The 26,291-nt window shown below is 48.1% G+C and overlaps 1 protein-coding gene across 8 annotated transcripts; it reads left to right on the top strand.

Annotated features, from left to right (window-relative positions):
• Positions 1-22,993, top strand: TFAP2A (transcription factor AP-2 alpha). 8 transcript variants are annotated; one of them, XM_059179233.1, is made up of 8 exons: positions 1-204; positions 9,379-9,436; positions 9,576-9,813; positions 12,916-12,967; positions 15,004-15,235; positions 17,160-17,278; positions 19,183-19,324; positions 21,233-22,993. In XM_059179233.1, exons 1-8 carry the CDS (start codon positions 132-134, stop codon positions 21,519-21,521), a joined length of 1,203 nt encoding a protein of 400 aa, XP_059035216.1. In that variant the 5' UTR covers positions 1-131; the 3' UTR covers positions 21,522-22,993. The 8 variants fall into 8 exon arrangements, with proteins under 8 accessions (XP_059035216.1, XP_059035212.1, XP_059035218.1 ...); XM_059179234.1 differs by lacking the exon at positions 1-204 and adding an exon at positions 6,953-7,110 and having other exon boundaries at positions 9,379-9,432; XM_059179229.1 differs by having other exon boundaries at positions 9,379-9,813.
• The last annotated feature ends 3,298 nt before the right edge of the window (positions 22,994-26,291 follow it).

Below are 26,291 nucleotides of genomic sequence, written 5' to 3'. Positions count from 1 at the left end.
GGGCTAGCGCGCATGCGTCGGCAGGTAGCAACCCAGCTCTTTATGACCAGGTGAGATGTTGGTGAGCAGGTAAAAAAGGAGGATTTGTCTAAGCGATTCCAGGGAGCGGGCCCGGCCGAGCCCTACAGCCCATGCCCGGCGGGGATCCATCGCCTGGAGCGCCGAGCCGCGATGTCCATACTTGCCAAAATGGGGGACTGGCAGGTACGGGGGTTTGCCTTGGCTGGGGCTGAAGTGGGCGGGGGTGGAGGGGGGAGGGGGCCGGGAAGGGGGAGGCGGAGAGGAAGAGCCTTGGCCCTGGGCAGGAGAGTCGTAAGCGAGGCACGCCTGGCAGCGCCCAGGAGAGTTCCCAGGAGAGAAAGGGCAGAAAAAACACGCGCTGCCGGCGGGCCCGGAGCGGAGCAAAGTCCGGCACACGCTCCACAGGTGGCCCCGGGGGTCACTTGTGGTTTGCGCTGCGGCCTTTAACGCCCCCCCTCCCCACCCGGTGGGAACAAGGGAGGATGACTAATTCGGGAGGGGGAAGGGCGCGGGGCGGGGGTTGCAGTGCGTGGTAAGGAAGGTTCACTACTCTGTACGCCTTCGTTCTTACCCTAGACCCCAGGGCGACGCATGAGGTGGGGTTCTGGTGCACCTGTCTCTTTTTCTGTCTCCAATTTGGGGGGCCTAGTGGGTGTGGAGAATGGAAAGGGGTCCGGATGGACGGGGCGCGCCCGCGAGAATATTCTTTGGGGAAATACTTAAAAGAGTTTGTACAAAGTTTAGCCTCTCTCTCGGTCCGAGTTGTGAAGCCAGTTTTCGCCTCTTGGGCTACAGATTGGGGTGACTGGATAAGGGGTGAATGATGGGTGATAAGGGAGGTCCAAAATTTGCAGAAACCGAAGTTTGCCAAACTCCACCGGCTAGGCCTCGGGTACCTCAAGGCCAAATGGGCCCTTGATCCTGCCCTCCTTGAGTCCTGACCCAACCCGGGCCACAGGAACATTCTTCTGGCTCTCTCCTAACTTCCAGACATTTCCCCTGTGGAAACCAGGGCAGCTCCGCACAGGCTGGTGAGGGTAGCAGACACTCTCCTCTTTGGCGGATTTCATCATGGGAACCGTGGGACCCTATATCCCTCCCCCCACTCGCACCGAATCTCCTGGCCAAGGAGGCCTGGTTAGGGCAAGATTCTGTGCGCAGAAAAGGCTGCAGGGTGATTTGAACCGAAGGTGGGGAACTCTCCAGAGAGAAGTCAAGGCTCTGCCCTTTTCAGGGGCGAGTTCTTTTTCTTTTTCTTGTTTCAGATTCATACCATTAGAAATAAAGTTCAGAAGTCTTGTCTTTTCTATATTCTTTGGAGTTTGGGGAAAGGAAATAGTCTTGCGATTTTTACTTCTCTCCTTCTATTTATTATTTTTATTAACCCTGAGCTCTTTTATACCTCTCTTCCCAATTAAATCTCACGAAAATGCAATTTTATCCCAAAAATTAGACTGACTTTGTGGTTTAAGGATGCAAGACCCACACCAAACACAAATGTTGGGAATCCACACCTTTCCCTCCCTTGCTCCAGTGGGCCTCAGGGCCCTTCTTCTTTCTTTTCTCTGGAGGGTGTAGACTGGGGAAGGTCTTGGGGTGAGGTCCTTGCAGTTTTCTCCACAAAACCGGTAGACCTCCCAGCCGAACTCCTCGGGTCTGAGAAGGCACCAGTAGCGGAGGATCATCCTGGGTCTGAGCCTCCAGACGGCCTACCATTCGGGTGCAGTGAGAATATGGCCCAAAGGGGAAAGGAGTGAACCCTGGGCCTGGCTCCTTCGGGCTCACAGTTTGGCAAGTGGTGGGAAGCCTGCCTCTCGGGTGGGGCACGTGGATTTGGGGCCTGGAGGGGCTGGATCCTTCAGGCTTGGCCTTTTGCGCCCTTGGGTCCCACTGAGTGGTGAGGACCAGAGAAGAGTCAGTCAGACCCCTTGCTGTCTCTTTGTTTCTGCCAGTGTCTCCGTCTCACACTGATACTCATTTTTCCCTCCAACGGCCTCTTCACGCCCCCACTTCAGGCCTGGACCCCCCACCTCTAGCCCCAGGCCTGGCGCTATTGCCCTGGGGTGCCGGTGGGGACAGAGCATTGACATGCAATGAAGAGACTTGTCGTGGTAATGACGTTCCTACAAATGCGGCTCCGCTGGCTCCAGGATCTACTGGGGCGCTCGCCTGGGCCTTTCTTGAAGGCCCAGAACTCCAGCGGTGGCGCAGAGCCCTCAGGCCCTAATCTGCACCTCAAAGGCACCCTCGGCGGGAATACAACAACAGTTTAGCAAGCCCTAGAGGGTGCGGAGCCTGAAATCTGCTGGGCGCCGGTCAGCAAGGGGGGATGGGTGGAGAAGATAAAGGGCCTTGAATGCCTTCCCCAGCCCACAATCTGAAAGAAAGCGAAACTTGAAGTTTCCTTAAGCACTGTGCGGCAACGTCCCAGGGTGTAAAAATCCCACGCTCGCAGGTTTAGGATTTGGCCTACAGCTCATGCTCTGAGGCTGTGGCCGCTTGCTGGGAAGGTGTAAATGCTCGCGGCGGCCCATCTCCCGACTTCAATCCACTGCGCTGGGCGGCGGGCCCTGGGGCAGCCCCTCAGGGTGAGTGGTGTGAGTGCTGGAAGTTGACGGTTTTCCGGGTGGAGCGTGGCGCTTAACCTCGGGCTGTGTTCAGCCAGAGAACTGTGATAGTGTGCAGGTGGGGAAAAGGAGTGCAGGGCAGGGCCGGAGGAGGGTGTCCCTCATGCTCTAAATCCCCCTTACAGCTCGAGCCATTTCTCTAACTTTTGGGAGGGCCTCTGGCCTACTCTGCCTGGCTTGGGGAATTTGCTGCAGCCATCCGGAAGGAGAAATTGCCCTCAGCAAATGGGTGGGGGGTGGGGTAGGGAGGTAGGTGGTCGTCCCTCCTCCTTCCCTTCCTTCCACCTGTTAAGAGAATCTTGGATTTGCAACACCCTTTACCCCCTCTGCAAGGACACGCTTTGGAGACCTTGGGAGGCCTGGAGATTTGCAAAAGACAGGCCTAGGTGGAATCAGAAGTCGTTCCTAGAGCAACTCTGAGGCAGACCTACTGTTGATGAATTTGCAGTATTCAAGAGAGAGAAAGACACACAAAAACTTTTTTATGGAGGGCAAATGAGAAGTTTGACCAGAAAAATTAATTACTCCGTATTTCAAAGGATTACATCACGTCTTTCTTTTTAATTTCTTCTTTAAAACAATTCGCCAAAACAGAAGGAAAACATCTATAAAGCCCCGCTGGGGCGAGCCAGTCCCTGTGTGGAGCCGGGAAAGCCTGGACTGGCCAACCTGGACCAGGGGGTGGCCCCGGGGCCTCGGGTTCCGCGTCAGCCGGGCACTGCGCCGCAAGCGCGCCCGCTTTAGTAACATCACCAAATCATGAAGGAACTCTCCCTGCTTTAATTAAAAAGGGGGATCTTGGGAAAACTGGAGCAGATTAGCACAGCGAAGAGTTGGTTCCTAGCGATTTATTTTGATGCATGCATGACACGAAGCACACATGCCAGTATTTCCGCACAACTCCAGGAGCGACTGTGAGTCTCCGTAGGAGTTCTGTATTTTGTCCACATCGCACCTACGAAACCCTTAGCCCCAACACCACGTTGAATTATCAGTCAGCCCTAGCTTCATACAAATGAGAGGAAAATCACTTAACCCCTGGAGCTGTCAACTAACCTCTTCGGGGTACAATTTTTATTTTACACGCAGCAATTAAAGGATCGCAAACCCCAGCCGCGCGACTGGAGCTGTTTGGCAAAATTCTCAACCTGGGGGTGGGGGGGTATGGGGGGGTAAGCGCAAAGCCAATAAAACTCCCAAGGCGCTGCGGCCCGAGATGGTGGCTGCCGCGAGCGGAGGCGATCTCTTGTTGGGCAGAAATCCTGGAGTGACTTTGCCGGTCTTGGTTTGATGATTATATTTAATTGCGAAAGGGATAATAATTTCTAATAAAATTGGACGGGGCCGAAAGGACAGCGCGGTTAGCGCAGGCAGGGGTGAGGGAGAGGTGGTGAAAGACGAGCCCCGGGCGCAGCCTCTTGGACCCTGCACGGTGCCGGGTTTTTGCGGAAGGCATCTCCCTCGAGAAGGAGACGGAGAGGAAGAGGAGAGGGGCGGAATGGCGCGGCGGCGGGGACCGGGGCGCGCGGCTGGTCTCAGGGGAGATTCCCTGGGCTCGCGGGCAGGCGTGCGCTCTAGGAGCAAATTCGCCGCTCGGAGAGGCCTTTATACCTGGGTCGGAGCGGCCGGCCGCAGATTGCGGTGCTGGCGAGCAATTGGACTATTGTTGATATGCTAATGAGGCGATTAGGCTGTTGGTAAAGAGCTGGAAAAGGGAAAAGTTTCTACCATTAGAGGGAGATCTCCGAGCGCACACGGGAGCTCTTTCCCTTCTCGCCTCCTCCCTCCTCCTCACCCTCCTCCTCCTCGCCCTCCTCCTCCTCCTTTTTGCCCTCCTCCTCCTCCTCCTCGCCCTCGCCCTCCTCCTCCTCCTCCTCCTCGACCTCCTCCTCCTCCTCCTCCTCCTCCTCCTCCTGCGCTCACCGCCGGCAGCCGACACTTTGCGCTTACCCAGAGAGTAGCTCCACTTGGGTGCGAGGCGGAGAAGGGGGCAAATCCGTTCACGCCGATCCATGAAAATGCTTTGGAAACTGACGGATAATATCAAGTACGAGGACTGCGAGGTAAGCGCGGTGCTGGCTATCCCTGCGGCCGCAGGCTCCGAGCTCTACCTTCCCGCTCCTCCTCCTCTCCTCGCAGCCAGCTGCGAAATGCGGGTGGGACAAACTTTCCCCAGCGCAGCGCCCGCCTCTCCAATTCGCCCCAAGAACTCAAGGGAGAAGCTGGAGAGGAAGGATGTGGATGCTGTCTTCTTTCATTTTCCTCCTTGGAAGCTCGTGTCCCACTTTCCCCCCTTCTATTTTCCGGCCAGTTTGGGGACTGCTGAAGAGTGGAAAGAGGAACATGGGTTTTTGAGGCAGTTGCTGGCAATTGGGCACGCGTCTGTGCACCCTGCGTGTGTCTTGAGCGAGATTCTGGGAGCCCGAGTCACCAGAAAGAGAAAGAAAAGAGAAAATCCCGTTTCCCTCCTTACGTCCTCTCCGATCTTTCATATTCCTTCTTTTATTTATTCATTTTTCCCTCCTTCCTTCCTATCTTCCTCCTCCCCCTTTCTAAAAAGGAAGGGTCTTTTCTGTTTGGAGAAGGCACCCGCACACTTCGCTCTGACCTGTGTTGCACCTCCCAGTTATCGGGTTCAGTCTGGAAGCGCCCCTCTCCCAAATTGCTGCGGGGCTCGCCCTGGGTATCTGTGTTGCTGAAGAAGTTCTAAGCACCTTCTCCCTCTAAGGGATACTTTGAGAGCATCCCTGGGGCGAAGGTGGGAGGGCTGCACCGCGTGGAGCCGCCTAGTTGCGGGGTCCTCAAGCTGCGGGCCCTGAAGCTGCGGGGCAGTCGGCTGAGTGACCGTGGGAATCCTGACCCGGCTGCACTCGACCTCCGGTGTGCGGAGCCCGCGGCGCCGGTGGAACGCGCCTCTTTGGAGCCCATTTTAAAACCCAGGGTCTCCCGAGCTCGGCTTATTGGAGCAGCCGGGGAAGCCCCAACACCACTGGCCCGCCCGCGGGAGGCGCTGGGAACCGGCCTGGCTGCCGCGGCCCCGAACTCCTTCACAACCCCCGCTGAAATAAGCGGAGGAGTCACAGGAGGGGGAGGGGGCCCGAGGCCGATGATTACCTAAATAGGTGATAGTCCCAGCTTTCGCTATTTTTTTCTTCTCTGTTCCTTTCTTTCTCTTTGGCATTTGGAGCTGGAAATGTCTGGAGCAGAGGTCTGTGTGGGCGCAGCAGCGTGGGTCTCGTCTTCACTTGAAATCAGAACCCGGGTTTGTGTGAACGGTGTGTCACTGGTTCCCTTCCCCCTCTCCTCTCCGTCGACTATTTAAAAATCTCCTTTCCCGGGCTCTTCCTTTTCTCCTTCCCCTCACCCCATGGGGCGCAGGGTGACATCCCGCGGGGACGGGCTCATCTCTGGGGGCTCCTGCTGTGCGCCGCGCGGGGCGCAGAGACCCCCGGGCACACTAGCCGCTTTGTTTTCAGGCCCGAGGCGGGGGGGGGGGGGGAGGTGGTGCTCTGCGAACTGGTCCGAGTTTGCTCCCCAGTCTCCGCAGGTGAATTGTCCCCGCCAGGGCTCTGGCCCGAGGCTCGAGCGTTTCACCTTCGCGGAGGCCGAAACCCAGCTCTGGGTGCCAAGCCCTCGGCGTACGGGGTTCGAACCTCTGCAAGGCGCTGGGCGCCTTTGAGACCTAGGTGGGAGGCAAAGAACTGGAGGGACCCTGTGGGGGCGCGTGTGAATGTGTGTGTAAGTGAGGCAACGAGAGAGAGAGAGAGAGAGAGAGAGAACACAGTGAGGGATGTTTCAACAACTTTGAATGCGGTGGGCGAGCGCCGGAGCAGGGATTTCGGGTTTCCGAGCCGGCTCAGGGCTGTCTAATTATGTCGGGGCTCTGCAGGGACACGCAGGAGGCGAGGTGCCGCTTGTTCTGACAAACCAGCGGGCGGACTGGCAGCGGCGGCAGCCTTGCCGCGCTGGGAGAGAGCGAGCCATGTCTGCGGATGGGGGGGGGGGGGGCGTCGGGCGGGAGTGGCCCAGCCAGTCGGACGGGTTTGCGCCGGGAGCCGGGAGCCCGTGCCAGCGGCGCCCGGGCTGGGCCGCTTAGCGTCTCTGCGCGCCCCGGACCGCGTCCCGGCTCTCCCTCCCCTAGCTCCTGCCCGGGAGAGCTGAGGGCGGGCAGCAGCTGCCGCAGAGCGAACGGCCGGGGCTGCCCGAGGGAAGCTTGAGCGGCGGCCGAGGCGAGGGCCGGTGGAGGGGGCGGGCTGGCCGGTCCCCGGCGGGGCGCCGGGCCATGGAAGAGCGGCGCGGCGGCGGGCAGACGAATCCCGAGTCCCAGGCCCGGCTGCGGAGCGGAGGAGCCCGCGGCCGGAGAGGGCCGGGCAGCACCTCCCGCGCCGAGAGCCCGATGAATGCTCGGACGCGGTCCCCGGCAGCTCCTGCCCGCGACGCGCGGCCCCCACGGTATCCCGAGGTCTGCCCCAGCCTTTTAGGTCTGATTGTCCTCGCTCGCTTCCTCTCCCCCTCCCCCTCCCCCTCGGCCTCCCCCTCCGTGCGCTCCGGCTCGGCCCCCTCCCCCTCCTTCCCTCCCTCCCTCTTTCCCTCCCTTCCTCCTCTCGGGCTCTCCCTCCTTCCCTCCCTCCCCGCTCCCCACTCTGGGCTCCACTCTCTCACCCACACTTTCTTTCTCACACACGCACGCAGACACATTCTCCCTCTCTGCGCTCTCTCCCTCGATTTCCCTCGCTCCCTCTTTCTCTTTCACTTTTGCATGCCCTGCAACCTTTTAAAATGTTGCCCCTTCCCTGTGATTCGCCAGACGCCGCGCCGCGGCCCCCCGCGCGCTCGCCCGCTCCCTCTCTCGCCCGCTTTTTGTCTCTCGCGCTCCCTCTCCCCACCTCCGATTTGCTACACTGAGGCTCCCGTCAATGGACTGCATTGAGAGCCTGCTCCGGCGCGAGTTGCCTCTCCGCTTCACGCTCGATTTCCAGGCATTCTTCCCTTATTAAGTATTCGTGTAATATTAATAGTCATGAATATCTGCTATTAGGAGGCTCCAGGAACGCTGCCCAGCGCGGTTATTAGAAGCTCAAGCGAAGCAGCCGCTAAGAAAAGAGGGGAGACACGGATTAAGGAACACGCACATACACACAGACATACACACACTTTTTTCTTTTTCCTTTTTTTGGGGTTTTTCATTTTTTAAGGAACTTTGAATCATAAGCGATCACGGCAGGATAGAGACCGTGGGTTCGACCAGCTGAAGGCGCCGCTCGAATCGGTGGTTCAAGTTCGGATGGACCAGAGCGGGGCTCCAGCGCTCGGGGGAGTGTCTGCGCCGTGACTGGAGTCCTGGGTGGCGCGGGGCTCTCGGCGCCTTTTGTGTGGGGCGCGCTCGGGCGGCGGGGCAGCCGGGCTCTCCAGGCTTGCTTGTTTTTTTCCACCCTGACTCGTTACCCCAGACTCTTCGCAGATGTTAGTTCACAGTTTTTCAGCTATGGTGAGTCCCATCCCCACCCCCATCCCTGTTTCCTTAGGAATTCTCTTCTGGAAACCTGGTGCTGCGGAGCTGCCCCAACCTCGGGTTTCGCGCACAGGTTTCCTTCAGGGCACCCCTTTTTCCATTTGCATTTCGCTCTTTCCCTCTTTTCTCTCGCTTTTTTCATTCTTTAATCGAATGCATTACCCCCCGCCCCCGCTCGACCTCTCCCGGCGCGCAGACCTACCTCGCCGCTACTTCCCCAGGCGTGTTCCTAACCACGTTCATCCTTATTTCTTTGCGTCTTCACTTGTTCCGAGGTGTTCTCAACGTTTGATGCTTAATCCATATGCAGGAAAAACGCTGCCCGGTGTGTCCCCTGCCCTCGGGGCCGGGGCTGAACCTCCCTGGGCTCGCACCCCCTGGAATCAACTCTGTTCGCTTTTTTGGCAAGCGAATTGCAATAGAGGAACATAAAGTCTGGCGTTTCTTCTGCCCTTTGGGGCTGGGGTGCAAGGGGCGGGAGCCTCCGCGCCGGGTTGCACCTCTCTCTTTTAAACCCAATAAGGCTGAATCTTTCTATTTTAAACGTTGACTGGACGTCCCCCCTCTCCCCATCCATATTGTAAATCGACCCTATTGAGAAAAATGCTCCTAACTGAGAAAGCGGAAAAGACAGAACCCCATCTTGCAGTTAAAACCTTCTTTAAGCTGGTAATTTAAAGGTGTGCTTTCGTTACAGCCCCTCTACGAAATGTTTCTATTTAAATAGTCATGAAAATGGTAATAGTCTTTGAAGGTGTATGATTTTTGCCCCCTCCAAATAAATGGAACAGGGTAAACAATAACGCAGTGGCAGGCAGGTTCAAATCCGGGGGGAAAAAGAAAAGGCCGCTTCTACTGTTAAATATTTAGCAGGAATTTTAATTTTGCTTAAGGGAGGTTTCATGCTGCAGCTTAACGGGCTGTATTCTGGAAGGCCTTTTTCTATCACTCCCCCCCCCCCCACTTTGAAACAAACGCCTAAACAGAGCCTCTTATGCTCCCACATTTGCACGATCTAATTCTCTGCGTTTTTGGAAGAAGCCCATTTCACTTCGGGGGTACCGAAATGAACAACTTAGAGCTCATTTCTTTCGGCGGCCTGCCGACGGGAATGAACGGTTTCCCACGCAGTCTTGCGGAGTGGATTTAGAGTGGACAGATGTAACTCGACGCCTGATTTCTTGTTCTTTCCCCCCTTCTTCTTCTTCTCTCTCTCAGGACCGCCACGACGGCACCAGCAACGGGACGGCGCGGTTGCCCCAGCTGGGCACTGTAGGTCAATCTCCCTACACGAGCGCCCCGCCGCTGTCCCACACCCCCAATGCCGACTTCCAGCCCCCCTACTTCCCCCCGCCCTACCAGCCTATCTACCCCCAGTCGCAAGATCCTTACTCCCACGTCAACGACCCCTACAGCCTGAACCCCTTGCACGCCCAGCCGCAGCCGCAGCACCCGGGCTGGCCCGGCCAGAGGCAGAGCCAGGAGTCTGGGCTCCTGCACACGCACCGGGGGCTGCCCCACCAGCTTTCGGGCCTGGATCCTCGCAGGGACTACCGGCGGCACGAAGACCTCCTGCACGGCCCACACGGGCTTAGCTCAGGACTCGGAGACCTCCCGATCCACTCCTTACCTCACGCCATCGAGGACGTCCCGGTAAGAGGCCGCGCGGGCGGCGCGAGGGAGAACGCAGCCCCTGCTCACCCACCCCCAGAGAAGATTAATCAGGACATACAGACTGTGGCCCGGGGTTTCCCTCGGTGGCATTTACTTCTTCAAAATTCCATTTTATTTTTTGGGCGGACACTTGGAGAACCCACATAAACGACCGAATTAAAAAATTAAAAAGTAGTTGAGAGTTATAGCCCTAGAACAATGGTTCCTGGAGCTCCTTCAAACAATGCCTGCATTACCATTTCCACCGACACAGAAATAAATCAGATGAATGTCACCATTAACAATATCTGCCCCTCTCCAGGACAGTAAACTGTTTCGATTGGGAGAGGATCTAATTCCACCGCTGTGTCTGGCGTGCGGGATTTATCCCTGTCCTGGAAAAGATGTTCAATTCAAGCAAAAGAGCTCATTAAATACCCTAGGAGTTTAAAATAAAGTGTGAACAACATATTAAGAAAATTATTTCTACCGGATTTCATAAGCACTAGTGATGTCTAAAAGTTCTGTGTGTAGCTTACCCTGATTAAAGAATAGTTAAGTAGCAAATCGGAGCGGAGGGACATTAAAATGAAGCCTCCTTCTTCTCCTAGGGGTGCTAAGTGCTGACCTCATAAATCATTAGCTGGGTTCCCAACTCCTATCAGAACCTGCTACACCCTATATTAAATTAAATGTTTTGAGACTATTGGGCAATACATTATTTGAGTTCTAATCCAGTTATCGATAAATGCAGTTTAAAACGATTTCTGAATAAGCATGGTATTAGCACATTTACTGTTTACAGTGTAAACCAGGCTATTGATAATTTGAAAATACTTTCTGAAATTAAATTTAAACCAGCATCTCTGTTTCAGTTCTACGTATTTATGGTTTCCTCACAACCCTCCTGAAATGGAATTAGAATGAGCCAATAATTTTATTAAAGCTGTAAAGGCTCTGTTAATGCTGCTTTTCTTTGGAGAGGAAATGTATCTGGATGTGATTTTTACTAAAATGCTATTTCAAATTAGTGCATCAAATATTGCAGCAATATGTCCGTTGACAGTTTAATGATTACTGCATTAGATTGCAAAGAAAATGGTCAGATGAACTTACCTGCTTGCTTGGTGAATTTAAAACATTATTTAAGTTACATAGGAAAATAGAAAATTTATTACAGCTCTCATTTGGCCCAGTTAATCACTGAAATTTGTTGGTTATATTCAGCAGCCTTGCATGGAAAGAAGGAAAGCAGGCAATTGATCCATTGTGGGGTTTAGAAAGCATTGTGTGTATGTCTGTGTTCATAAATGTTTTTGGAAACTGACATTAAACTGCATTTCTTGGGAAGTAAAATAAGAGGAGCAGTTGTTGAGAAAAAGCAATTAAAAAACAAACCTGGAAGTTGTGATCATTTCAGTTCTCCTTCCCAAAGAGTCTCTGAATCCTTTTTCTAACCTGCTCTTTGGACATATTTGAATTGCAAAATGCACTGCAGCCGTTTGGAATTACTGTGAATTAGAATTGCTCTACTTTGCAAAAATTCCAAAGTGGCTGGTGTGAATTCTTAACACCTGTATAGTCACTTTTTGTGGTGAAATTAGTCAGTAGGAGAAATTAACCAAAAGATAAATAAAAACAAGGAAACCCAGTTGTTGCTCTTCCCCACCCTCCCCCACCTATTAAGAAAAAAATTCTTTCAAAGGAATTTGGGTCAGGAAAAGGGTTGTTTTCAATTTTCCCATTGCTGCAACAGTTAACCTTTAATAAGAATGACTGCTAAATATTTAAGAAAATCAAATTGATGGTGAAAATTATTTAATCATTAATATCTCAGTGGGGTTTTAAACTTAACAGTCTTCCCTGTATGGACAAGGTCTAGAAATAACACAAATAAAAGTATTATGCCACACTACATTTACTTTATGGGTTTAGGGTGCATGCATAAAGGGATCATATTTCCCCATATAGTTAAAACACAAGAACTGCAGCAGTAGTCATTTCTGAACATTTCTCAATTTAATTATACTTAAATCCAGAAGCACTTTAGGCAAGTTACAAATGAGAGCATTGAGTATAATAAAACCTGTAATAAAGCAACTTAGTACCATCCACCCGGAATCATTGCGATCAGGCACAATTAACAGGAGCATAAATCCAAGACAGAATGGAAAATGTTCGAATCAGTATTATTGTTGGACAAAGACTAAAGAAGGAAGTAATAGTTTTTTAAATGGTAATGCCTGTGTTTGGTAACGATTGCGAAATCTTCTATCTCAGCAGCCCTGGTGCTAATTTGTAAACACAGCCAGACATTATATTGCCTGTCAGTTTCTGCATTAGAAAACATGATTTCATTTTACTTTCTAATCACGTTTTGACTCTAGCACACACATATACCCATCCATCTGTAAAGGAAAAAAAAAAGGGGGGGGGAGAGAAGAAAAAAAAACCCACACCAACAAACCCGCTGCTGGACAACAGGGGGAAAAAATACCCTCAGAGGTTTTTGCTTTTGTTTTAATCGTTTTCCTATTTGTTTCCCATACCTAGTTTAGGCTATAATCATCTTTAAAAACAATTTTAATTTTCCATAAGTGAAGGTGTGTATACACCTTTGCTTTTTATCACATTACCTAAAATGCTTACAACACTCCCCTGTTACTCCCGCCTCTGTCATTTCTATTGTGTTTCCCTGGCTTTTGCTGCTTGAACACTGGAACCGCTAAAGTCCGAAGCCGCTGAGGCGCCAAACTAAAGCTAGGTGCATTTTTAAAGGTTAAACTGACTTTGTGAGAAAGATTAGGTGCTCCAAAACTTGGTTTAATTTCCAAAGAAAGTTTTATTCCCCACCCCCATCTCCTTCAAACATGGATTATTTGCTGGGGGAGGAGAAATTGGCTGTGGGTGTGCAGTGAAACCTCTTGAGTTCCAAAGCCTCAAATTCCAATAAGCCAAGAAGAGATGTTTATATATAAATGTCACTATACAGGAGGGGGAAATTTTGATTCTACACCTTCCCCTCCCCCCATCTTGCACAGAATATTCATTTCCTTTTGTTTTGATTACACACTTACATCCATGTGTATCCTTTTGTTGCAGCATGTAGAAGACCCGGGTATTAACATCCCAGATCAAACTGTAATTAAGAAAGGTAAGCCATTTCCTTCTACATTCCAGGCATGTCCTTACAGGCATACTGCTATTTAAAAGAACTCTCAGAGCTGTATTTATTTTTTTCAAATAGGATTTCCTAAAGGCTCAGAATTAGCAAATAGATGGCATAGAACAGCCATGCTTTAAATGATCGGCTTTCAGTATGTTAGTAATGGCAACAGGCTAGCTTTGTTCATGATTTGACCATTTAATTTAGTTTAATGATATCTAGACAGACACATGAAATGTGTAATAGTTGAACTGATTTGGAAGTGGCATTTCAATTTTGAAATGGTTTAATAGTTTAGTTAATCCATTGTGTAAGTGGCCATGAGTATTAAGAAGTGTATAATGCTAAAATAGTGCAAATAATTCAACATCACTATGAGAGTTGTGTCGTTTGTACCACTCCTTAGCAGAGGAAGAAAAAAAAAACTTTCATGTTCTTCAATTTAATTTCTCATTAGCTGTTTAAGGGTTTTTAAACTTTGTGAATTAGGTTAACAAAAATTTGGCTTTTGGTTAAAATTAGCATCTTGAAGATGTCAGGATTATTAGCATAATTGTTCAGAGCAGAAATTGTTTTTAAAAAGTGTCAAGTGATTTGGATGGATTTGTAATTTGTATTGTGTTTAGTGAGTAGAAATAAAGTTTACTGGATTAAATGCTATTCACAGCAGCTTTTTTTTGTTGTTGTTATAGTAGCAATGTTACATTGCAGAATTCTAGGCACCACCAGAGGACGATGCTATATAAAACTGTTCTCATTTCTAACCCCAATCAGTATATTGTTAGCTAGTTTAAAGTTTCATTTTTGCATCTGTGAAGTCCTTGTCACGTCAAATTAGATGTGCAAGGGATAAATCTTAAGAGATGCTCTTTCCAAGTCGACATGATAATTGGCTCTTTTATTAGTAATCTCTCAAGAGTTCGTTTAACTCCTATTGTCTCTATTAGCCTCCCCAGAGCTATTAATGTCACAAGTGATCTATCCAAAACCTAGAGCCCCCCACCTCCCCATACATCTAGAATATCCCCATTAAGGAGGGAGGAGTACTGAGGAGAATGTATGCATATTGTTATATATGTCTCCTTGTGGAATTTTAAAATACAAACGCATACAGGACGTAAATGGTGGTGAATGCATCTGAATTATACTGGTGTGGAGAAATGTAACATGGTAGTACACTTTTTCCTGGTCTTGAATTTTTTTCTATGGTGGGGCCAAGGAAGAGCTTATGATTTTGCCTATTAAGAATATATCCTCTTCACTTGCCAATGAAGACACTCAAGCAGACAAGGATATTAACTCTTTGCTCAACAGAAGGGCATTGATAGAGCCTATGGTAGGCCTGTTTATCTTTCTTCTCTCCCAGTTCAAAATGGGACTGTGGAATGCATTTCTAAACGGTCCTTTTTAAAACTAAACATAGGAAAGGGCCTATTTATCAAAAGGATGGGGCACTTCCCCTGTGTGTGACCAGAGAATCCACCACCTCCCAGCTTGGTGCCTTTAGCTGTTCACATACAGGCCACTTCAGCCATCTAAACTCTCTGCTGATCTTTGTAACAATTTCTCCCCAACACTGCACTCCTCACCCCACAAAACCTCCAAAGTACACGGAGCTTGCTCTCGGTGTGCAAGCGTAATCCCCTCCCCTGCACCCTATACCCGTACTGCAGCACCTCTCCTCGGATGAGAGCCCTGAGGGTCACAGTTTCACTACCATTTCTAGACAGCACCCTGACGGCTAACAGGAAAGGGTCGAGGCAGAAGCACAGTCCAAGCTGGTGGGGCGAGGTGGGGGGCGCCTCCCGGCCGCCGGGCGGGGTGCGCCGAGGGGATGAGGCTTGCTCCCAGAACGGGAGTACAGCAGGGAATAAGGCAGAAGGTGGGGGAAAGGAACCACAGGATTTTTCAGGGCTGGAAGGAAAGTGGGGGTTGCGGCGCAAGCCGGGCCGAGAGCCGGGGTCGGGGAGGACTTGGGAGGGACCCCCGACGCCCACACGCAGCTTCCCCGTCTGTCTCCGCAGGCCCCGTGTCCCTGTCCAAGTCCAACAGCAACGCCGTCTCCGCCATCCCCATAAACAAGGACAACCTCTTCGGCGGCGTCGTGAACCCCAACGAAGTCTTCTGTTCAGTTCCGGGTCGTCTCTCGCTCCTCAGCTCCACCTCGAAGTACAAGGTCACGGTGGCGGAAGTACAGCGGCGCCTCTCACCGCCGGAGTGTCTCAACGCTTCGCTGCTGGGCGGAGTGCTGCGGAGGTGAGGCCCGGCACCGCCCTGCCCGCCCCGCCCCGCGGCCCGGGGAAACACTGCGCCTGCGCTTGGGCGACGACGCAGACGGGCCTCGCGCCGTGGCCCTCCCTTCGCGGGAAAGGAAAGGGGAGGGGAGAAGGGCGTAAAACGGGGTGGGTGGGAGCTAGGGGCGGGATGAGGCGGCGCGCGCCTGCGCTCTCCGCAGCCTTCTCGCGCGCTCGAGCTTCTGGCGCGCGCTCGGTTTCGTCGCCGCGGCGCGCTCCCCAGGTCCTCCGCCCCCAACCCAACTCCTCGCGCGCACGCGCAGCTCACTGCACCGCGGGTTCAGTCCCGGCTGCTACAGCGGCGGGGCGCCGTGCAGCCGCCTTTTCCCTCCCCGCGTATACCTTGCACGCCCTGGAAAACTTCCTCTCAGGCGCCTTACTTTGCCTTACGTCCGTGTAGGGTCTCCGAAGGTAACCCACCGTCCCTCGAATAGGGTTTTAAGTAGAAGACATTGGCTTTCATTTGAGTCCCAGCCCCCTCCCCCCCCACCCCGCGTCACCGTCACCTCTGGCCAGACGGCGACTCCCGGTGCCTAAGGCGCTCACGTTAGTGGTTCCCAGGTACTGCGGCCGCGACGTGCTCCAGGCAGCACGCAGGACACGTGTACGTGCATTCTGTGTAGTTGTTACCCACCAGTGCGTGTTACATACGTGGCTGGGGATACACGTCTCGGCCCTGCGAGGTCGCAATGGTTTCCTAGATAAGATTGGCTAAGGGTCTGCTAGGTGAAGCACCTTCCCTCAGGGCAGGTTTCTCCCTGCTTTGGGCTTCGCCTTCTTAGGGTTCCACCCAGCTTTGTGAGTGGTGGGTGTTGGCCTGAACTTTCCCAGGTGATCTTTTTTTCCTTTTCCTTTTTTTTTTTTTTTTTAAAGTAGACCAAGAACTTAAGTTTGCCGTTTATTTATTTATTCATCATTGGACCCATAGTCCCGCTCTGGTGGGCATGCTCCACACAAAGCGTATTAAACCACTTTTGGAAGGTTTCAGACATCCGCTTTTCCAGTGTTTTCTTCCTCTTCCTCCTTCACAGTCATTTTGGCTTCCTTTTGTAATCTTTCTCTGACAGATCTGAAACCTCTGCTTTTTCCTCCCCTTCCCCCACCCCCAGTATTGGAGACTGTTTACCTAGGGGAGTATAATCTAATCCACACAATTAAAGAGCACTTGAGTAGGGAATAAAATCTGAAATTAATTAATTTGCTGTTTTATTTAAACAATTTATCTTAACCACTTTCTGATTACCGGAGTCTATTTAGACATCTATTTATAAGAACCACCTCCATGGTCTCTGAAATCAGTGAAATTTTTAAAGGCCGATACCGGCTTTTGACATTTCCAGTTAGGCTACTGACATTTCCAGTTAGGCTACTGACATGGCATGTAAACAGTTGGTAAAATGAATTTCCCATTGGGGTTAAAGCCAGAACAGGAAACGTGAGAGTGATGATAACTTTGGTTACTCTGAACAGCCTAACAGTGATTCTTGCAAAGACAATTTAAAGACCCCATTGGGATTTCTGTGATTGTTAACAACAGGGAAAATACACAGTAATCAGTTGAACTCAAAAATACCTCAAACCCCAGAGATGAGAACCGTGTTTGTTTGTTTGTGGTTCTTCTTTAGAGAGTTGCGGAATCAAAACCTTCCAACCTGCCACCAGGGCTGCAGGAATAACTGAACACAGGGGGTGTTTTACAGTTTAGCCTTTGTCTCCCATGATCTTTCCCTGCCATTCCTTCCTAGGTTTCCCTCCCTTAAGTATCTCGGGGCTATGATTCTCAACTTTAAAAAGCACATGTTAGAAGGTTGTTAAAGTGACTATAATGTGACTCAGAGCCACCCAGTGTTTTCTAAATCCCTTTCTTGCATGTATTTGTGAAACAGGGCGAAGTCTAAAAATGGAGGAAGATCTTTAAGAGAAAAACTGGACAAAATAGGATTAAATCTGCCAGCAGGGAGACGTAAAGCTGCCAATGTCACCCTGCTCACGTCACTAGTGGAGGGTAAGCGAGTCCACTTGCTAACAAGAAGGGAACTGTCTTCTGGGAAAATGGGTAATACTCTGTGGTCAGATGTTTGGTTGTATTTTGTGTCAATTGGTCAGTTTCTTTTTTCTTTTTTTTTTTTTTTCCTGGCGAGTATAGCTGGAAGGGAACAGAATCCTGGCACGTCAAAAAACTATTTGCACTTACTCCTGTCCTCCTTTCTTCTTCCCCTTTGCCATAAAATTCCACCTCCCTGAACCCAATTCTGACCTAAACAATGTGAAAATTTAAGAACTGCATATTCTCTCCAAGTTCCTGTCTCCTCCACAGAGCTCAGCAGTAAATCACTTAAGCTATTCTGACATCTGCGTTTGAGAAATGCGTGACCATTACTTCCTGAATTAATTTGGGAATCTTTGACCTGCATCCTGATTTAAGACCGTCCTGAAAGCTCAGGGTTATATGCCCTTTTAGGTTTTTGTTTTCCAAACATATGCTCCCTTATCTCTTACTTAATGGTGCTTCTCTAGTGGAGGGGAAGAAAAGTGAGCAATCTTAGATTTTGAATTGTTGGGCTAGGAAAGAAAAAAGAAAAACAAGCCTTGCTGAAAGTTCCTCATGGCAGTTTTTAACACACACACACACAAAGCTTCCAACCCCTTTAAAACAAAAGCTACCCCTGTTCTCACTCTGTGCTCTAGATACACTGTCATCAGAATCCACTCACATTCCTACTTCCTCTGGATTCCTTTTAAGTTCTTCTGATAGTAAATTGGCTTAAGTTTAGATGTGTTAGAAGGAATGTCTAAGCTGTCTTGCTTTTTCCTTTGTGTTGTGTTGGAAATGTCTCCTGCCATTGGAAAAAGAAAGACACTTAAATGATCAGGTAGATATCAAAACTACCATTTATATTTAAAGAAGGCATTTTGTCTTCTTTACACCTTACAGTTGAGGAGATAGATCACAGTGGAGTTTGGGTTCCAGCTTTATAAAGAACTGTAGTAAAGTTTAAAATCATGCACTTGAGGAGGACTCCCAGGAGGCAATCTGTGAACAGCGTTAAAGATGATAACTGTTAAACAATAAGCAGTTCTTCGGGGCCAGAAGCTCAACAACAGTAGCTTTGCATTAAAAATACCATGAGTACATACAGAACCTACTATGCATACCCCAAAAGAATTAAGCGCAAAGGAAATGGTCGAAGTGGCTTTGGGTGTAGTGTGAGAGTGTGCATGAGTTTGGGGGTTGAGTCCTGTTCCAGGGAGGCAGTTTTTGGAGAACTGTTATTGTTTGTGATCCGCTCCATTTTATGGAAACAAGCTCTGCAGAGAGGGCTTTGATGCTCTAATTGGCGCATGCGTTCTTCCGGAGCTGGAGCTAATGGCAGGAAGCCCTGCAGTAAAAACCAACTGGTTCAGGAAATTAAAACCAAAGATTCGAAAATCAACAACACAGACAGACTCAGTGGAGTGACCCTCAAATCCTCTTGGTTAATCGGTTTGGATGAACAGATAATTATATGCGATCAAGTTAAAATGTAAACCTTTAGTTGTTCTCCCCTGCAGAAAAACTCAGCGAGTAATTATGAATATCATTTATGAATGTGTTGATAGGTGTGAGGTTGGAATCCAAGGAACATTTTAAAAGAGAAGTTGGGGAAATGTCATCAGGGATCAGGGTGGGTGGGGGATGGGATATGCATTTTCAAGTTCTCTTGGCTTGACTGGGACAAGTGGCCATTTTTCCTGATAAATTCATCTGCCAGATCCTACAGAGAAGGAAATAAAATGCCTGAAACGAGAAAACAAGTAGTTTGTGTTTTCTTAAACATCTGGGTTAAGAAAATAAGAGTGCTGGAAGGAAAATCTGACCTCAACTCTTCTCATTCTCTTGTGCTCACCTCCCCTCTCTCCTCCTGCCAGGAGAAGCAGTCCACCTAGCCCGGGACTTCGGGTACGTGTGTGAAACTGAATTTCCTGCCAAAGCAGTAGCTGAATTTCTCAACCGACAACATTCCGATCCCAATGAGCAAGTGACAAGAAAAAACATGCTTCTGGCTACAAAGTAAGGCATTTACCTTACCTCTCCGGGGTCTGTGTCTTACTGTCAAGAGAAACAACCAGAATTGTTTCTGGTCACACTTTTCTCCTCTCTTCGTTTGGTGTTCATCAGTTTTGTTGTCATAAATAATTGAAGTTACCAACACAGTCTTAGAATCCATACTCAACCTTAAAGGGGAAATAAATGTAAGTGGGATTCTTGGTGTGCTCCTAATCTTATCCACTCTTCTGCTCCCGCTTTTCAGTTAAAACAAAAAAAGTGTGTATGGGGGTGGAGTATGGTAGGGGTTTGATGGAAGCTGAGTGTGGATTGGTGACTGTCGTTTTAGAAAGACCAGCATTGAGTCTGTAAACGGGTAAAACAGGCTCGCTTGTATCAGTTTTTGTCTCCTATCAATATGTGCTCCGAGAGCAAGGATTAAGCAGTGGCCTGCAAAATGTGGAAGCCAGAAGTTGTCCTAGTTTCAGCCTTAATCCCTTATCCCATTTCTTGCCTTTCTTTCACCTCCCTCCTGGAAAGTCTCTCTCTCTCTGTCTCTGTCTCTCTCACAGGCACACAAACACACACACAGCCCACAAGTTTTAGCCTACAGGTGAGATGTCAAATAGGTTTCAAAATGGCCCAAGTTATATTCCCGTCAGTGCTTGGGCTGAATAGGCTTCTCCAGGTGGTGTGTGAAAAGAAAATGACTGTTTTGATATGTTTTCTGGAAATTAAAAGGCTTGTTTGGAAGCCCTTAATTATCAAAGTTGATGTCACAGGAGGGCTTGGAACCAGAGGGCAGAGGCTGTGAGGCCTCCGTTGGGGCAGTGTCTAGCCTGGGGACATCAGCTGGCCTTGGAGAAGGCAGCCTGCCAAGTGCTCCCCCATTCTCCCTCTTCCCCACCTGCCTCATACCAGTACCCCCATCCCCTCCAGACTGCTGGTGCCCCAGGAAGACCCCACCTAGGCCTTGCTTCCCAGATTCACAGCTTCCGGTGTACAGGCCTCCGCTGTCTGTATTTCCGACTTCTCAAGACCCTTTCTGAGATTTCAACTTTTTCTCTTCCCTTAGCTTCCTAAGCACACCTGTGTTCACAATTTTCCCTTGGAATGGGGAAATTGAAATTGAAGCATCTATTTCTTCTCAAAAATCAGTCTGAGGGGCACCTGGGTAGCTCAGTTGGGTAAGCGTCCCACTTTGGATTTTAACTCAGGTTACGATCTCAGGGTCTTGAGATCTATCCCTGCCTCTCAGACTGGGGCTTGGAGCCTGCTTGAGCTCCCTTTGTCCCTCTTCCTCCCCAGCACTCTGTCTGTCTGTCTCTCTGAGCTGGCTGTCAATATCAGTCTGCATTGTCCCCAAGTAACCGATTTTTTGTGCATTTATTTAAAGGCAAACAATCCCAAGAAAAGTTTGCCTTTCTGTCTGCATCCAGCCTTATTTGTAGGATTTCATCCAACCAACTGAGGTCTCTCTAGAACAGAGCAGGAAGCAGGTCTCTCTGATATTTTGAACAGGACAACTGATGGCTGCATGCTATTGGCTATTGGGAAATGCTTTTGTTTCTGACTCCTCATCCCTCTCCTCCTCCTTTGTTTCTCTTCTAAACATGTGCAATGTTTCTCTGTGTCAGGGGTGTTTGGTGTGAGTGAGAAAGAAGGGGGCTAGTCCTTAGGTGTAGCTGGGGAGCGAGAGAGGGAGAATTTGTGAAGGTAGGAGGGGCCACATTCAGTGGACATGGAGGGGTGACTGGGTCTTCCGTCTTGTGCCCCCCCCCCCCAAGTCTGTCTCTGGGGCCTTGGGTCAGGTCAGGGTTCTGCAGGGAGAAAGGTTTTCTTTTTGCTGCTCACGTTGCCCACAGGGGAGCCTCAACTCTCTCTCTTCCCGCTCCCCAACCCCCCTTTCTCTCTGCTTCACTTGTGCTGCAGACAGATATGCAAAGAGTTCACTGACCTGCTGGCTCAGGACCGATCTCCCCTGGGGAACTCGCGGCCGAACCCCATCCTGGAGCCTGGCATCCAGAGCTGCTTGACCCACTTCAACCTCATCTCCCACGGCTTCGGCAGCCCAGCGGTGTGCGCCGCGGTCACAGCCCTGCAGAACTATCTCACCGAGGCCCTCAAGGCCATGGACAAAATGTACCTCAGCAACAACCCCAACAGCCACACGGACAACAGCGCCAAAAGCAGTGACAAAGAGGAGAAACACAGAAAGTGAGGCTGTCCTCCCTGCCCTGCCTCTCCCGCCTCACCAGCCCGGCGAGCCTACCCACCCAGTCGTCTCCAGTCCCCTACCGCCATGGGCAGGTGACAGCTCTGGGACCAGCGCCCCGCCCCGCCCCCGCCCCCCTCCCCACTGCTGCTATTGCTGATGCTGCCGCCACCACCTTCAGTCCCCCAGACGCTGGGGGGACTCTCTGCCGTCAGCGGGACAGCACCTGCTGACTGGGCCCCCAGCCTCGAAGTCCCTCGTCGGCACCAACTCCCCTTTGCCCTCCTGTGGAGCCTAAGAGAACAGAACAGGCCGTGGAGCCAGCAAAGAAAAGTTCTGTCCAAGTTTGTGAACGATTTTTTAAAAAACAAAAAACAAAAAACCCAACAACTCAACAACAACCACCACCACAAAAAAGCTAAAAACATTTTTTTTTTTCTAAAAAAAAAAAAAAATAAATAATAATAATAATAACATAAAAATTAAAAAAATACTATATGCGCTTCATGGGACTGAATCACCACCTTCCCTTACATACTTCAGATTGTAGCCATACTTTAAAAAAAAAAGGCGTAAAGGAAAATGACATTTTTATCAGTATTGTGAATAAACTTGAACACAAATACACGAAGTTCCATGTCATGTCTTCAGTTGTAGAAGTTTTTTCCTCTCCAAGGTAAAGCGACCAACTTGAACTTTCTCTGGCAACACGATTCACAGTTATATAAGGGAATCCGTGTTCACGTCTCTGTATATATTTATTTATGTGTAATTTAATGGGAATTGTAAATATGGTGAGTCTGTTTTAAGCCTCTCTTTTTTTTTTTTTTTTTTTTAATTTATCTGGTGATCTCGTTTACCTCTTGTTTAGTGGGTTTTGAATCTTCCCTATTAGTTCTTCATGTGGTTCATGGTACTTATTTAGAAATTCAAGGTTTGGGGGATTTTTTCCCCCCCTCTGGGATTCATGAATTTAGCCCTGTTGTAGCATGTTAAAGATGACAATGAAACAGCTGAACAGAATTTTAAAAAGTAAAATAAAATTTTATATATAATTAGTATTACATTTAGCATTTCATTGAACTGAAAGAAAAAAGTTGATATCAGACCCTGGAAAGATTTTTTAAACTTGAGTGGTTTGATAACCCTTCTATGTATTGTGGGGAGAAAAAAAAAAAGTTTATTTTATTTCACTATCCTCCCTTGAAAAGCATCATTTGAGCAATAAATGAGTATTGTCTTTAAACCAAGGGTAAGGGATTCCCCCCACCCCCACACTCTGTCTCTCTCTTTCTCGCTCTCTCTTTTTGTTCAAAGAACTTCAAACATTTGGGACCACCTGGTATTCTGTATTTTCACTGGCCATTTTGGAAGCAGTTCGAGTTGTATTGTATTGAGTTGTGCTGGCGTAGTTTCCATGCCTGTCAATGTATCATAGTCCTTTGTTGCCCAGATAAATAAATATTTGATACGCTTTATGTCGATTTTTTTTTATTCAGTGGCTGTCTTTACCCAGGCGTATTTTTGTTCTTGGCAGTATTTTTTATTCAGTATGGTTACAGTAATTGAGTTTAACTCTCCCTTGACAATTGCTCCTTGCAATAAGCAGCTGAACCCACTGTTTCCCTCAAGTATAATAAAAACTTACTTTCAACTTGGAGTTCAGAGCAGGGTATCATTTCGATATTCCACGGAGTCTGTATTCAGACAAATGACACAATAAAACCCAATGTATTCTTTTGGATAAAATATTGTTTGTACTGCTAAAGGAATGACATACTATCTTTTCCTTACTAGAAACATTAATTTTATTATTAAAAATAAAGTTTTTATTTTATTTATGTTGATCCTTTAGGTTTTCATTTGTGTTCTGGAAACCACAATATAAAACCTTCAGAACCAAACGTTAAGGATGACAAGGAAGATGAAGAACAGAACAGAAGACCCTCCCCTGCCCCCCCATCCCCATAACTACTTTGGAACCTGTCTTAGAGAATAACTGAAATTTGAATTGTTAGTTCATTAGCACAAAGGAAATACCCACTTAAACCTTTACTTGTTAGCTCAGGCTTCTCTGTGCCTAAGACATGTAAATGAGCAAAATCTAGCTTTGGTATTCTGGAAAGAGAAAAGGAATAGTGGCAGAAATGCATGAAGAGAGAAAGAGTACCTTGTCTCTCATTTATTTTAGTATTTTCTTTAGGGATGAGTTCACCACTATGCTCTTCTTAGGATCTCCTGAGATAGCAGAGGTGAGTGGGGAATTATGTGGATTCCCAGAATCTTTTCTGCCTGCCCTCCCTAAATGTTGACCCACCCTTTTCTATCACGAAGGGGCTCCTCCTAGGACCTTTTAGAAATACAAACCCACCGTGCTCTGAGGTGGGATGGAGAGCATGGGGGAGGGCTGTGCGTCCTGCCTCCCAGACCTTTCCTATCTGTCTTCTACAGTAACGGGGCTGTGTGCTCAGCTCTTAGAGCAGGAAGGACTTCCTGTACGTAAAAATGGCGAATTTAGTGCTTTTATAAAGTCTGATTTGGAAAGACCTTGCTTTGGAAGTGAGGGAGATTTTAAATGTTTTTTAAGAAGACAATGGGGGTAGTTAACTGGAAGGTTTATAGGAAAGGTCATAGAAAAAGTGTCTAGGTATACACACTGGAGGAAATTTAGCATTTGTTCATCCAGTTTGACATTCCGAAGGACTAAGGAAGCAAAGCATTAGACAGTGTCCATTTTGCAGCCTTTTGCTTTCTAATCTCCTTATGGGAGGCTGTGTGAAATCAATCTCGACAGACGAACGAGAGTTGGTGGAGTCTAAATTCTATTTTCCAAAGCCAGAGAATTCACAACAATGGTGGGTTTAAAAAAAATTTTTTTTTTTTTCCAAATGGAAAGTGTATCCTTAGAAAGCCACGCGGCAACTGTTTTTTAAAGCGGTTATTTATTATTTCCTAGAGAGACTGGTTAACTGGAACCGTAGATGTAACAAAATAATGAGGCGAATGAACCCTAACTGTACATACTCTTGACAGAAATGAAATGCACACAGCATCGTAGCAGGTGAAGTGAAGCATTGTCTATCAGGGCTGTTTTTCTTGGCTGCATCTCAGATTGTGTGGGGGATCCTAACCTCAGGCACAATAGCATTCATAAACAGCCATACATTGCTGCTCTTTCTCCAACGACACATAAATACTCATTTTAAAACGAAAACAATCTTATTAAATACCATTCATTCATATCTGGATTTACAGATGCCTGTTATGTTGGAAAACCTGAACCCAATATAATCCTTGCATCCTGAGAAAGATAGAAAGGAAATAGTGGGTTAGAACATTACAAGGTCATAATAAACAATGGTTTCCAAATGCACAGAATTAGTTATTTTTATTCTGTAGTTGGACATTTTGAGAAGTAGGATATTGTGACTTTTTTTCTTTCTTTTTAAACAAAAATTTAAAAGAAGTTATATATTTTAAGGGGTAGGGAGGAGTAGAGGGGTTATTATTAGAAATTTTTATGGGACTAATTGAAGACTATATAGATTTTTTACTTTGTCTATTGTGACCAATGTGTATTTTTTAAATCACATGGTGATTCTTGACAGGTCACATGTTTATATACTAACAACCGTGATTCTCTTTGGATTAACTCAAATTAGGATACATACTTGAATTATAAGGATACTTGCTAGGCTATGCTAATTACCACACCCAATTTTTATAAAAACACAATGCTCCTTTATTACCCCTTCTATTCTCCAACACCCTTGAAAAATCACAATCCAATCCATTCCTCCCTAAAATCGAATATTAATATAATTTGAGTTCTTGATGGAACTACCATCAGGACTGCAATGCCCCGCAGCTGAAATAATATTTAAAATAGAAGGGATTTGACATTTGAGAAGTCAGTGGCTTGAAATACCCAGTTGTACTTAGCTAATTCAGTCCTTAACCTCTGGTTTCAAATAAATCAATTACAGTCGATTCCACTTCAGTTCAGAAGTGCACAGGGTTTTAGTTAATTGAATACATTTTATTCACTTGCTAGGAATATTCATTTATCAAAATTCCAAATTTAATGTACATTTCTTTACAACTCAGGTTATATTAGGCTGCACAATCAGATCAAATTTGCCCTGGTTTCCCCAAATCCTGCTAAAAATCTGAATTCTACCAGTCTTTCTGAAACAGGGTCTCCCCATTTCTTTCTCAATCAAAAAGTAAATTCATCCTAATTTAATGGCAGGCAGGAGAGCTACTTTCCCCCACGAAGAAAAAAGTCCTATGTGGTCATCAACCTTGTGTTAAGTTTAAATAGGTTAAGAACAGAGCTGGATTAATTAAGTTTTAAAAAAGTATTGACCTGAAATTTAAAAAAAAAAAAAATTACGCATGGTTTTCATTAGAGCTTAACTTTGTTGCAGCTGACGGGTAAGACAGCATTTTGTGGTCTTAAAGCCGCAGGCTCCTTTTCTTAACCCTCTCTCTTCCTCTGCCTCCTCCCTCTGGCTTTTGGAGAAGTGGTTGGACAAACAGCGAAATTGTTAACTGAAAGCAGTGTGGTTAAATGTGCCCAAATGAAGTTGTGCTTTAAACAGATATTGATGTATGCAGTGTTTTATATTTATTGTTTGTAGCATCCTGCTGGCAGCAGTTTACTGTTTGGAAAGGAAAGGGGTTAATTAGCGTCATTATCAATCACTAATGCTTGCCTAACGTGTCCAAAGAATAATCAAGTTAGAGGACGGCATGAAGCCAACAGCTGCTTCA

The sequence above is a fragment of the Mustela lutreola genome, chromosome 6 (assembly GCF_030435805.1).
Source record: "Mustela lutreola isolate mMusLut2 chromosome 6, mMusLut2.pri, whole genome shotgun sequence".
NCBI classification, from domain to species: domain Eukaryota; kingdom Metazoa; phylum Chordata; class Mammalia; order Carnivora; family Mustelidae; genus Mustela; species Mustela lutreola.
The sequence above is the reverse complement of the archived record's forward strand: the minus strand, read 5'-3'. Positions and strand labels throughout refer to the sequence as shown.

Bases quoted from the DNA above. Each gene is read 5' to 3' on its own strand.
- TFAP2A (XM_059179227.1), top strand. From the start codon at position 6,931: ATGGAAGAGCGGCGCGGCGGCGGGCAGACGAATCCCGAGTCCCAGGCC. The intron at 17,279-19,182 runs GTAAGCGAGTCC...TCCTCCTGCCAG, and splicing joins GCTCACGTCACTAGTGGAGG to GAGAAGCAGTCCACCTAGCC. The intron at 19,325-21,232 runs GTAAGGCATTTA...CTTGTGCTGCAG, and splicing joins AACATGCTTCTGGCTACAAA to ACAGATATGCAAAGAGTTCA.